This window comes from Onychomys torridus, chromosome 6 (genome assembly GCF_903995425.1).
Source record: "Onychomys torridus chromosome 6, mOncTor1.1, whole genome shotgun sequence".
Taxonomy (NCBI): domain Eukaryota; kingdom Metazoa; phylum Chordata; class Mammalia; order Rodentia; family Cricetidae; genus Onychomys; species Onychomys torridus.
Genome location: NC_050448.1, coordinates 7,966,544 through 7,980,983, shown reverse-complemented (window position 1 = coordinate 7,980,983; position 14,440 = coordinate 7,966,544). Strand labels below are relative to the sequence as shown.

The 14,440-nt window shown below is 43.6% G+C and overlaps 1 protein-coding gene and 1 non-coding gene across 2 annotated transcripts in view; one reads left to right on the top strand and one right to left on the bottom strand.

The window, feature by feature from the left end:
- Tmem212 (transmembrane protein 212) overlaps window positions 1-11,507 on the top strand; it is a 30,899-nt gene extending 19,392 nt beyond the window's left edge. Inside the window, 1 exon segment of the mRNA XM_036189496.1 lies at window positions 11,468-11,507. Coding sequence (XP_036045389.1) covers window positions 11,468-11,473 — 6 coding nt within the window. The 3' untranslated portion in view covers window positions 11,474-11,507.
- On the bottom strand, window positions 9,755-9,912 carry LOC118586472. Its single transcript, XR_004945356.1, has one exon. It is a non-coding gene; the product is annotated as a small nucleolar RNA SNORA81 (small nucleolar RNA).
- Window positions 11,508-14,440: the final 2,933 nt, after the last annotated feature.

Here is a 14,440-nt window from a genome sequence, read left to right as displayed (position 1 = left end):
GCAATGGCCCAAAGCGTGAGTAGATTTCGCTGCCTCATTACAAATATAAATGTATTGGGAGGGATATATTTTTGAGACAGGACCTCACTATGTGGATGGGACTGGATTGGAACTTACAGCAATCCTCCTGCCTCTGCTTCTGAAGTGCTGGGCTGACAGGTGTGGTCCCCCACACACAGCTTCTGTAACAGCACTTTGAATTGGATTCACCGGAAGCTATTTTTAATTTTTGTATGTGCTCATAGTGTGATTACTCATGGTTTCACGGTCATGTTTTCATATGTAAAGTCCACTTCGATCACACCCCCATCACTCTCTCTTGCCCCTCCCACTCCCACTCAACCCCCTCCTCTCCCCAGCAGGCTCCCTTTTGCTTTTGTGTTTTTAGTTCTTTTCTTGGTTCAATGAGTTTAATTGGGTTTGCTTACAGGAACCTGGGTGAGGGGTTTCATCTATAACTCTTGTATTAGGGCCTGAGGCCTCAAACTGAACGCCAGTACGATCTTTGTGGGATACTGGGACCTAAATCTCCTTAGGCAGATAGAGGAGGGTTGAGATAGGCCCACATACAGTCAGAATCCACTGTATGGTCTATTGCACTTATGGTCAGATTGGTCAGCAGAGAAATGTGAATCTAGAAGAATAATCACAGAGCTGGGGAGATGGCTTGTGGGGTGGTTAAAGTGCTAATGGCAGAACTGTGCCAGCCAGTCTAGCAGAAACACTGAGCTCCAGGTTCCGTGAGAGACCTGTCTTAAAGGACAAGGTAGACAGAGATAGAAGAAGCTGGTGGATATCAGCTTCCGACCCCCACATGTGCACACACAGGTTATGGTACCTGCACATGCATGCAGGCACACACACACACACACACACACACACACACACACACACACACTACAGTGGGAGAGGGGCGGGGGAGGATACAAGAGAAAGAGGAGAGAAGAGATAGAGAGGAAGAGAGGAGAGCGAGAGGAGAGTAAGAAGATAGGAGAGAGAGGAGGAAGAGAAGAGAAAGAAGGGAGAGAGGAGAGAGACGGACAGACAGACAGAATCATGATGCAGGTGTTTCTACTTTTGCAATCTCAAGTTCTGTCAAGAGCAGCAACAAGAAGCCTGGTCATAGGAGAGGAATAGTAGGTGCTTTTTACCAGCCATTTACTAGTGTAATCACTAGCTGCAGGTACTAGTTAGCTGCAAGGACTTGGTGTAGTTACTAGCTAACTGCAAGTAGTTGGTGTAGTTACTAGCTAACTGCAGGTAGTTGGTATAGTTACTAGCTAACTGTAGGCAGTTGGTGTAGTTACTAGCTAACTGCAGGTACTAGCTACAGGTGTTTGCTTCTTTGTCCCTCAATACTCAGAAGTTTATGTGCCCATTTCACAGATGAGGATACTGAGGTGGCCCCATAAACTCTTGTGGAGTCTGGACTCTTGTCCAGTCTGACTCTTGCAGGGTCAGTCAGGCCCCTGACCACCGTACCCTCTCAGGAAGAGTGTCATCAATCCTGTGACCTTGCAGAGGCAGACTTCTCTCACTCCCAAATGGCAGTCTTTCTGAGGCTTCCCACTAGTGAGCATTTGATGTTCTTAGGATGCTTGTTTTTCTCTTCATCACTAGGGACACACCAAAGATGACAGAAGCTTGTGAGGGGAAATGAGAGGGATGTGTTCTTGTAGGGAACTTAGGTGGGATGGCTGGAGGAGGGCTGGGTCCTTGACAAGTGTGCTTGGTCAGGTTTCAGGATGGAAACCTATTGTCATTTGCCATGCCTGCAGTTCCACCTTTCAACATGAAATAGCCTTGCAGACTTATTTTTCCTTTCTATCATACCATAATGTAAAATAGTATTAATAAATACATATTTGAATTGATATTAAGCACATTTAAAAGACAATCAGGGCCTGGTGGCCACTACTTGAGAGGTTGCCATTGGAGGACTGAAAGTTCAAGGCTACAGAGTGAGTCCAAAGCCAGCCTAGGGAAGCCCTGCTTTAAAAGGTGAAGAGGAACTCCTGGGGATATAACTCTGTAGAGTGCTTGCCCAGCATGTGTGAGGCCCTAGGTTCAGTAGTTTTGAGTGCAAAAAAAAGAAAGGAAGGGAAACAGGGGAGGAGGAAAGAAAGAAGAGGAAAAAAGAAAATGTTTAAAACAATACGATTTATTATTATTATTATTATTATTATTATTATTATTATTAAAAAGAAGAACTTTGGAAACTGGAGTACTGGCTCAGTACTGCTATTGCCATGTAAACATGAGGAGCTGAGTTCTACCCTAGCACCTCTGTAGGATCTGGGTGCAGCAGTACACATCTTCACCTAACCAGCATTAGGTAGGAGACAGGCCAATTTCTGCAGCCCACTGACCTGCAGGCTGGCTGGACTGGTAAGCTGGTAGACAGCCGTCGAGGAAGACACCCAGTGCCTTACCTCTGGCATCCACAGGTATGCACACACAGGAGAATGTTCACTCTGTACTCAAACATGTGTGTGCACACACACAAACACACAAACACTCACACTTACATGTACATAAAATATGCTCATATTACAAGGTAGAATCTTGATTTTAAAACCCAAAGAACTGCAAAAGAATTCAAAGAATGTGAATTACACTTCCAGAGATTCCTGGGTGATTATAATGGTGCTAAAAAACACCAAAGGAATCCAGTTCTAGTCAGAACGTACCAATGTTAGTCTCCTGCTTTACATTATGTTAAAGAACCCTGGCTAGGTATCCCAGGATGCCTGAGTCCATGCCTCACAATCAAGGAGGAAAAAAACCAGAGACACAATGAGGGTGAGAAATGGAGCATGGGCATGAGGAGTGAGATCATGACTCTCCCTATACACCAGCCTGAGGATGTGGGAGTACTCTGTGGGCTGAATTGCTGTGCTCTGCACACATCAGTCATTTGTGGCCTGTGTTGGCTCATCTTTTGAAGGGGCTCTGGACAGGCAGCCTCCAGAGAGCTTTCCAGATCTTTCACAGTTTATGACTTTGAAGTGAAATTTCATTTCTTCTGACACGTTATTCAGTCATAGTATTCTGAGACCTCAGAAGGGAGCACTGTGTGAAAGCAAGTAGAAAAAGAGGTGTTTGTTTGTTTTTTGTTTGTTTGTTTTGTTTTAAGGAATGCACAGCTCTTTCCCTGTTTGAATACACTGATGTGTGCCTAGGTTATATCATATTGCTGAGGTACAGCGCCAACCCATGACATAGTAAATACTGGGATCACTACTTATGTGAGAAGCACATGTCTACTCACAGCTCCCAGAGCACTCTAACCACTTTCTTATTTTAAAATTTTTTGCTACTTAAATCACTCCAGAGAAAATTTTTTCTTTACCAAATATTCAATCTGTCATATCGAACTGACAAGAATTTTTGTGTTGGCTGTTGGGAAAACAAACAACTCAACTATATTTTTGGAAAGATAAGGGATATGTTGTCTCCAGTATATTTGCACAAAGAAGAAGAGGAGGAGGAGGAGAGTTGTTTTTAAAATACTTTCCTTAAATAATCAACAGAGAGAAGAGACAACCTACGGAATGGCAAAGAGTCTTTGCCACTATGCACCAAGCAAGGGATTAGTATTTAGAATATAGAAAGCGATGCAAAACTTAAACACCAAAAAATTATGCATTCAATAAATGGGCCAGTGAAATGAATTGGCAGTCTCCAAAAGAAGAAATACAGATAAGCGATACATATTTGAAAAGGTACGCAGTGTCCTTAGTCATCGAGGAAATATGAGATTAAGTTGTTTTTTTATTCCATCATACCCCACTCAGAATGTCTATCATCAAAAACACACACTGGTGAGGATTGGGAGAAAGAGAACCCCTTGTACTGCTGGTGGGAATGTAAGCTAGTGCAGCCACTATGGAAGTCATCACGGAGTCTTCCCCAAATCTACAACTAGGACCACCATGCTGCGCCCCTCCTGGGTATAAACCTGAGGGTGTGAAATCAGTACAGAGACACCTGCACGTGCTTACTACGGCACTAGTCACAATGGGGAGGTTATGGGCTCAGCCTAGACATGCAGCAACAGATGAGTGGATGAGAATACATGGTGTGAGTACACAATGGAATTTTATTCAACTATGAATAAAAACGAAGTCGGAGCCTTTGCAGGAATGGGTAGAATTGACTGTCATTATGCTAGGCAAAGTAAGCTAGGCCCACAAAGAGATAGTCTGCCTGTTTTCTTTCATATGTGAAATCTGGATTTAAGTTTAAATGTATGTGCATATATACAATGCTTTTTTTAGCCATATGATGCACGCGTGTAATCCCAATAAGCAGGCATCTAGCACAGGAGGATCATGAATTTGGTCAGCCTGCTCTATGTAGCAAGACCTTGTCTTAAAAACTAAAATAAAGGCAAGAGAGAGGGCTCTGCAGTCGAGAGTAGTTGTAACTCTTCCAGAGGACCTGAGTTTGGCTCCCAGCACCTCTATTAGGCAGCTCATAACTGCCTTAACTCCAGCTCCAGGAGATACAGACAGGATACACACATGCATATGTATGCGCATGTGTTTGTGTATAGGTATGCAAGTAAATCTTTAAAAAAAAAAACAACTCTAAAATAAATGCCCAGTACTATTCCCCTAAAACTCCTACAATATAAAATGAAGAAAAAAAAGATATTCCTTTTCTGTCTTTTAAAAAATATATTTATTCATTTTTTTTCATTTTACATATCAACCCCAGTTCCCCCTCCCTCCCCTTCTCCGCCTCCTCCCCTCCCTCCCACTCTACCCCCATCCACTCCTCAGAGTGGGTGAGGCCTCCCAAGGTAGTCAACAAAGTCTGGCATACCAAGTTGAAGGAGAGCCTGGCCCCTCCCCATTGTATCAAGGCTGAGCAAGGTCTCCCACCACAGGGAATGGGCTCCAAAAAGTCAGTTCATGCACCTGGGATAAGTCCTGGTCCTGCCGCCAGGGACCCCACAAACAAATCAAGCCACACAGCTGTCACCCACATTCAGCGGGTCTAATTCAGTCCATGCCGGTTCCCGAGCTGTCAGTCCAGAGTCAGTGAGCTCCAACTAGCACCTGTCAGCTGTCTCTGTGGGTTTCCCCATCATGATCTTGACACCCTCTTCTTCTTCTTCTTCTTCTTCTTCTTCTTCTTCTTCTTCTTCTTCTTCTTCTTCTTCTTCTTTATGCCGAATGCCATTTATTGAAGGAGGGAGGAGGTCTTAAATACAGGCTTACAGTACAATGGGAGAAGCCCGGAGTGTCCTTTACTGTCTTATACCATAGGGTGACCTCATGTCACAAGTGGAAAAAGGGGCTGTGGCATCAGGGCTGGACTATAGTCAGAAACCCTTTGGCAGAGCATTTACCTTACGAAGATGGTCTTCCTCTTAAATGTCCACATTCATAAACTCAAGATATTCATCATTCACACTCACTTCCCACCACCCACTCACTGCAAATTACAATATAGCTAGAGGAAGAGAGAGAAATGGGATGCATCCTTGTGCTCTACTGACCAACAGAGACTAAAGAACAGAAGAGACTTGGAAGCAAGAGTCCAGGAGAGAGACAGCAGTGTCTGGTGTAGGGATGCCTTGTGGGAATGGGGAAGAGGACGCACATTTTAGAGATTGCTTTATGCAGACTTCTCAGAGGAACAAGCCCAACAGACTCTACACATCATATTAAGATAGGTTTACAAGATTAACTACTGAATAGTCTGGCCCTACAGTGGCTGTCTGAGGCTCTTCCCTGAGTCTATTCAGTTAGTGCTGCCTGTATGCACATATTGGGTTATCCACTGGAGCTCAGGTAGTGCACCATAGTCATCAACCTTGAAGAAAACTGACTCTCTCTTCCCCAATAGCCATCAACTACCATACCAGTAGCTCCTTGGGTAGGGGTAGGACCTTGCGAACACCTCACATCCATGCTGGAATGTTGACTGGCTAGCTCTTGTATTGGTCTTGTTCAGGCAGCCATAGCTGCTGTGAGTTCATGAGCTCAATGATCCTGTCGTGCCCAGAAGACACTGGTTCACAGTGGTCCTCTGACTTTTGCCTCTTCCTATCTTTCCCCTCCCTCTTTCCTGATGTCCCCTGAACTGAAGTGGAAAGGGTGTGACATAGTTGTCCTATTTAGGGCTGGGCCTGTGAGTTGTTTTTCTCCCAGCCATTCCTGGACCAAGCTGATTGTGCTAACTCTGCATTCCATGTAGATGCCCAGGGATGTGCCTTTAACATTTTCTTGGATGGTTTGCATCTTGATAGGCTTCAAATTTTGATGGAAGAGGCCATGGCAATTCAACACTGATTTATTTCTGATTTCTCACTCCCAGGATAATATCTTATCTTAAAAAAGATCCCACTTTGGAGGATTGTTAAGCGAACCAATAAATCTCTTCTATTGATTTTTTTTTTTTAATCCGGGCCTTAGGTCTCAAAATATTATTGACAATTTTACAAATAATATTGTTGTCTCTCATTTGACGTGGGTTTCATATTCTCAAATTCCAAATTCTCAGATCAAAAATGTGGGGGAAGCATCGTCACTTTATACTGGGGACTTGAGTAGCATAGATTTTTGTGTCCAAAGGCAGCCTTAGAACCAATCCTCTGGGTACTAAGGGATGACTGCACGTTTAGAAATTCAAGCTGGGGCTGCAGAGATGGCTCAGTGGTTAAGATCATTGGCTGCTATGCCAGAGGACCCAGGTTTTATACCCAGCACTGACATGGCAGCTCCCAACTGTCGGTACCTCCAGTTTCAGGGGCTCCATGCCCTTGTCTGGCCTCTACAGGCACTCCTTATACATGGTATGAGACGTACATGGAGGCAAAAACCCATGCACATAAAATAAAATACTTAAAAAGCTTTCAAGTTGTATATATCAGTATATGCTGCAATCCTAGCACTTGAGGGCTAAGACAACCTGGACTGAGTTCAAGGCCAGCCCAGGGCAAATAGCAAGATTTGTCTAAAGGAAGAGGTGGGAAAAGGAAGTGGGGAAGGAAGCAAGAGATGAAGGAAGGAAGGAGTCAACAGAGTAAAATACCAACAACAAAACAAGCTCAGGAAAATGCCCAAGCCAGATGGCAAGGTGTAATGACAGGATCTCATTCTTCCTTGGAAATCTATCTTCTTCAAGTCTTCATGAATGGCAGCACAACCATACAGATGGCTCTTTCTAGTTATATCTTGACAGTTAGTCATCAAATCTATGGTTTTTAAAGCTATTTTAATGTATATACATGTGTACATCTCATGTATGTGTGTATGTGTGCATGAAGGCCAGAGGACAATGCTGAGTGTCATCCTCAGGAGTGTCAGTCACCTCCTTTAAGACAAACTCTCACTGGCTCAGAGCTCACCAAGCAGGTTAGACCACAGGCCAGTGAGCCCTAAGCTTCTCTTGTGCCTGCCTCTCCAGTGTGCACCATGGAGCCACCTCTCCAGTGTGCACCATGGAGCCGCCTCTCCAGTGTGCACCAGGAAGCTGCCTCTCCAGTGTGCACCAGGAATCTGCCTTTCCAGTGTGCACCAGGAATCCACCTCTCCAGTGTGCACCAGGGAGCCACCTCTCCAGTGTGCACCAGGAATCCACCTCTCCAGTGTGCACCATGGAGCCGCCTCTCCAGTGTGCACCAGGAATCCCTCTCCAGTGTGCACCAGGAAGCTGCCTCTCCAGTGTGCACCAGGAATCTGCCTCTCCAGTGTGCACCAGAAATCCACCTCTCCAGTGTGCACCAGGAATCTGCCTCTCCAGTGTGCACCAGGAAGCTGCCTCTCCAGTGTGTACCAGGAATCCACCTCTCCCAGTGTGCACCAGGAATCCAACTCTCCAGTGTGCACCAGGGAGCCGCCTCTCCAGGGTGCACCAGGGAGCCGCCTTTCCAGTGTGCACCAGGAGGCTCTGAGTTTTCATAAGATTTCTGGTGATTGACCTCAGGTCCTTGTCCTTGTGAGGCAAATACTCTACCACCTGAGCTATCTCCTCAGCCCAGGAAACCTAGGCTTAATTCTGACCAACTGAGCCATCCACTCCCTTTGTGGGCCTCCTCTTCCATAAAACAAAGTAATCTAAATGGTTTGGGTTGGCCAAAGTCCTTTCCCAGTGAAGAATAATCTCATTAAAACCCTAAGCACATTCATAAAAATAAAAAGCTCATCATTTTTTATAGTTTAAATTATTTACAATTACATCAAAAATAAATTTATTAATAATAATGTGCACAATTTTAGGCAAGCATTTGCTTTCATCAGGTCTCTGCCTTTCCAGCTCTGTGGTGTCCAAGTGCCACAGTCCACAGCTTTTTGTTTTCATGTGCATTATAGAGATGGGACTCAGTCCTCACGCTTGCAAGCAAGCATTTTACCACCCAAGCTATGTCTACACCCCCAAACAATTGTATATAAAGTGAGAAAGAACTGGTTCAGTGTGGGGGAAACGAAGTCCAGAATCAAGCCTTTTACTCAGAATGGAGCCCAGGGCAGCCGCAAGCGTGAGACCTGGCCTCTGCCTCCTCAGTACTGGGTTCGCAGTCTTGCCGTACCATAACCCTACCGAAACACATAATCCTGCTGTCAGTGTTTTAGATGGACTTGAGCTAGACATCTGAACAATTTAATGATGTGATGGCTTCTCTATAGAAGACTTCATAAAAGGTTCCTCCTTGGTCCGTGGGATGTGTGAGAGGTCACTTTCGGCTCATGCAGATATTCAGGGTTCTGCCTGCTTTTCAGACCTGGAGGGCGTATGGAGCACCTACTATACTGGTTATTGTTGGGGAAACTGGTAGAAATCTCATGGGGCTATCATTCAGCCAGTCACAGTGTACTCCATTTTCTAGGCACCTACTGTGTTCCAGGCACTATTTTCTAGACCAGAGGTTAGCAAACTATAGCCCATGGGCTAGAGATGACCAACTGCATTCTGGGAAGTTATGAATCTAAAGCTAAAAATAGTTGTTTTTTTACGTTTATAAAATCTTTATTGACAAATAATTCACATAGTACACAATTTGCCTGTTTGCACAATTTGATAGACTTTATTTAGTCCAGCATCCTCATAGGCCCATGACACCATCACCACTTTCTATTTTAGAACATCACTGTCTTCAAGTTCATACACATGTAATGTATGGTGATTACATTCCACCTAATTTTTTTGTTTACATTCTACCTTATTTTTTAAATAACCATATTATTTGCAATTTTAACCATTTTTAAGTTCATAATTCAGTGGCATGGGTACATTCAAGATATTAATTACACTCATGATATTCATTAATTACACTCATGATATTAATTGCATTTGTGGTATTCACTGATTACATTCATAGTATTCATTCAATAACTATATTTATATTCATTAATTACATTAGTTGTGTTGATTTATATCAATTAATTCATGATATTATGTCCTGATACTACTGTCCATTTGTGGGGCTTTCCTATCATACAAAATAGAAACTCTGTCCTTGGAAATCATTGCTGTAAAAAATAGTTCTATTTATTATTTATTATTATAGATTGTGTTAAAGAAAATTAACTCTCAAGTCTAATTTCTGGGCAAAAGAGAAGGCTTATTAAGTGAAAGTTGCTGCTAACTCTACTGACCTGAGTTCAATCCCCAAGACCCATATGATAGGAGAGCACCAACTCCCAAAAGTTGCCCTCTGACCTCTGTATGTGTGTCTCCATCTCCATATATACACTAAATAAATGTAAATAAAATTTCTACTTTCCTTTAAACTTTAAAGATGTATTTCACCAAATATTAAGACACTGGACATTAAGAAAGCGGTTCACCCCAGTCTTTGGGGTCCACTTTTCTTCTGTGAACTCTCCTAGCATTATTAAAAAATCCAAGACATGATCCTGCTTTTTGTACTTTTAGCACACTGCTTAACAACAAAGTGTTATATATATATATATATTCAATGTTTGGAGGAGGAGGAAATCCAAATTTCGTGACACTTTCAAAGTCCCATCATACACAGATTTCCATGTCCCTAGACCAAGTCCTATTAGAAGACAGCCACCCTATCTGAGGCTACTGTCACCTGGAGATGGAGAGGCAAGAGTGTCAGTGACATAGACCACGTGACCAGTTAAACCTAAAATATGCATCATCGCGCTTCTTGTAGAAAAAAGTACCGGTTCCTCTTTTAAGCACTTGACATGTGCTGAACACACCAAGAATACAGTCCACCTCCAAGCACGAGAGACAGAGAATAAATGACATACATCATTTAAAAAATAGAACAGTGTATTCAAAGGTGGTTATCAAAACAAAAGGGCCGGAAATGCAAGTCAGGAGCATAGGGTCAAATGCATAGCAGGATGCAATCTTGAATTTCATTTTTATGAGCTCCCAGCTACAGCTAAACTCTCACTTAAGCCTACAGTAGTCATATTTTAAGTCTAAAAACAATTTGCATGTTACAGGGGATTTACTATGCCCTTGCATTCAAGAAAAATCTCCAGGAAGGAACAGCGGTTGTCTGCAGAGCTGCCTTAGCGTTATTAAGGACTCACGGAGAAGCCGACGCTCCGTGGCACTGTGTGTGTGGGAGGGAGGGGAGGAATGCATACATATGAATGTGTGCACGTGTGTGCGCGCGCGCGCTCGCACACTTGAGGATAGAACAGAGGTCACATCAGACGTCTCATCTCTCACCGAACTGGAAGTTTGCTGTTTTGGGCGAGGCTGGCAGGCAGGTGAGCCCCAGGGTCCATTTGTCTTCACCCCACAAATGCGAGGGTTAAGGCACCTGCAGCCTTGCCTGGCTTTTTACCCAGCCCTCCAGGGCACTTCTGCCCCCAGGCAGCTTGGGGATTAATCATCTCCTCTAACCCCTCCCTTCTGGGTGTTGGGGCAGCTATCAGCAACTCAGAATCCAATCACTTGAGCCTACTTTCCTCTTTGGAAAGCAGATCCAGCCCTGTCCCCAGTCACCGAGGAATGACATCATTTCTAACGTGAGACCAGGAAGGCCAGCGCAGTCCTGGAGAAGTGCTTAAGAAATGTTCACTTCCTTCCCTCACTTCTAATCAAATCCAAGTTCTTGGCTCCCAATTAAAGATTTCCGAAGTTCCCTTTAATCTCCTGTTAGTTTTTGAAAAGCCCCAAGCCAATCCAGACAGCAGAAACAGCAAATGACCATAAGAAATACCCAGTACCAAGATTGGCATTTCCTCATCCAGCCTCTGCCCACAAAGGCAACAGCATCCTGTCCTGGTGCGATCCTGCTACAGTCTTTATTGAGCATGTATTTCTTTTTATACCACTCTGTGACTCTCCCTGCTGAGGTTACCCCTCAAATCCTTAAGTGGTTCCACGATGCTGTTATTTGAGTCATTCTTCAGTGTTTCTGGGACATAAAAATGGTTAAATTAAATGTCAGAAGCAAAAATGAATTTTATTTGATAAACTGTACAAATAAATACTTCTCCTTTTTCTTCCTTTCTAGGGTTGAAAGAATGAACAATAAATATGGAGCTGTGTTCCCCTTGAATTGGCCTTATTTGTGGTCATTATTTTGAAATACTTACAAAGTAGTTGTGTTCTTTAAACTTTCCTCCTCTATGTTCTTATGAAATAAAATGGAAACAGCTGAGTATTTTGGTCCTTCCACTAACATTGTAAAATGTACACACTATGATGTAGAAAATGAAATATTATTGTTGCCATAGAAATACAAAAATCTATAATATAAATGTATAGCCAATGAATGATTTGTTTTCATTTTTATTATTCCATGGTTGGAGCCTCATTTGATGGCAATCCCATATCACATAAATTAGGTGACATTTCTCTCAGTTTTTCTTCATTGCCAGCACCAATGTGACTCTAACTCTTCAAGACACAAAGCATGGAATTGTGGCCTGCAGGGCGACATCCTCTCACACAGCACCTGTCTTCCCATTCATGTTTTGGGCACTCCTAACAATCCACTTACGGACTAAGAATGCACCTCCATTGGTCGGTCACCTCACCAATAACATGTGTGAGGCCTAGGTTTGATTCCCTAGCACCCCACAGAACCGGCTGTGACGGTGACACCTGTGATTCCGGCACTCGGGAAGAAGAGGCAGGAGTTCAAGGCCATTTCCGTCACATAGTGAGTTTGAGGTTAGCCTGAGCTACATGAGTCCCCGTGTTAAAAATCCCGACAGAAGACCTGCAAGGCAGCTCAGCCAGTAAAAACAGTTACTACCAAGCCTGAAGACTTGAGTTCAATCCCTGGGCCCCACACGGTGGAAGGAGAGAATCAACTCCCACACATAGTCTGCTGTCTTCCACACATGCACTGTTTTAAACTCTCTCTGACACACACATGAATAATTTTTTTAATTACAATTAAAAAAAAAAAAACACCAACCACACAAACAAATAAAAATCATTTTGTAGTTAGAAGGAACCTTAGATCCATGTTAGGCCAATTGCTCAACAAGTGCTCCAGGATCTGTAGGGCCCCTTACTGCACAGCTTTCCCAACAGACACTCACTCCCCTGCTGCTGTTGCTGGACTGCAGTGGAGACATTCTTTCTCACTTGGATCAGAAAGGTGCTTCTTAGGTTCTCTCCACTTTGGTCTTGGTTTGTGGCTCTCCACAGCTCAGTGTGGTGGGCTTTGAGTCATTGACTCAGCTTAGTACCACCTGCAGCCCTGGGAACCTGTAGGAGCTGGGAATAGTTCAATCCCAGCCATCAGCTCCAGGAAGCCCTCCTGTGAGGATTCCGTTACATAGTACAGTTTGGAACACACAGGTGTTGTGTAGCAGAACATGGACAGAGCTTTGGAATGAAAAGCACCTGCACGGGGAGACTTCCTCCTTATCATTTTAGGGCAGACTCTCCATCTCCTCATGGTCCAAAGAGGCTTATCAGTAGCTAATTCATAATCTTGCTGAGAGAAATAAAGGATCCGGTAGCAAAGTGCACAGCAGAAAGCCCAATACACCTGAGATTCTCTAAACGTCCAGAGATGGCAAGATTGCTCAGTGATCAATCCTGTTAATCCAATTTCTATTCCCTGAATGCATTTAATGGGGAAGGAGAGAACTGACTCCACAAAGTTGTCCTGTGACCTCCAGACATGCACTGTGTGGCACATGCATGCCTATATCACACACACACACACACACACACACACACACACACACACACACACACACACAATAAGTTTAGGGTTTGAATTCCATTCAACACATTTAGTAGATGTCTTCAAACATTAGCCAATATGGACTCCACTCATTTGAAAACAGACAAGTTCAGAGTAAACATTTTAGACATAATATTTTAGACATAAGACATAAACACCTTCATCTCACAGATGCAATATCTGCAATTGAGAGAGGCTTCATGACTTGTTCAAGGGCATGGAGCTGGAGCATCGCTATCTAGCAATCCAGTACATGCCTCCTAGGACCCAGGTTCTCAGTCAACACACTGTTATCTGCCTTGGAATGATAAGATTTCTAGCCATGGGTCTGGTGATTGCACACATAGGGAAATATTTCCTGGAATGTCAGGGCTGAAACTGTAAATATGACTTTATATTTGTCAGTATAATGTCTGAATTAACAACATTTGAGCTTCTCCCTGGACACCTGCTTATTTATATGAATACATCTTCCTTGCTATTTATGTCCCACTCTGTGCTGAAGTAATGTAAGGTGACTCTTGGGCATTTTATCAACAAACCAGATCTCTGGCTGCTACCACACCCCTCTAAGACCTAGACAGTCCAGTAGTTGTTTTCTAGAACCGAGGGAAGAAAATCTGTAGAAAATGTGCACAATTTGAGAGTCCGGAAACGTACCCAGTTTTTGTGGTATCATGTGAAACAGTGCAATAGTGACTTATGTTAACCAGAACCCCATTCATAACGTTAAGAACTACATTGGGTATTAACACGTTAGGGCTTGCCATTCTGGTCACGAAGAAAAGAGCGGGCATTTTACTGTGCCCTTGCTTGGGTGAAATAAAAGGGTTAATTCTCCCCCACTGTGTGCCAAAAATGTCTAGTTTACGAACTGAAACGAATATGGCACCTTTGTTTTAAACAGCCCATTTCCAGTTTTGTGTGGCTGTTGAGATTCCTGAGCTAGTGACAGGGGCCTGGGCAGGAAAATGGGCGGGGTTACAAATGTAGACACATGGGCTGTGGGAAGGAAACTATTTTAAATGGGGCTGAGGGAAAGGGGGGGGAAATCCCCTTTCCCCAGCTGAGATTTTTCCAGGATGTCGTCATACAGTCTCCAAGACCGCCATGAAACAGTAGATGGCTCTCATTGGCTGTATGCAAATGACCTGAGAGCCCTGGTTTCCTGGAACAAGGATGCAGTCTGAGCCTGGCTTTTTCAGTCCTGAAAGAACAGTCACTTCTGACAGGGCAGTTTCAGCCCTGACATTCCAGGAAATAATTCCATAACGTCAC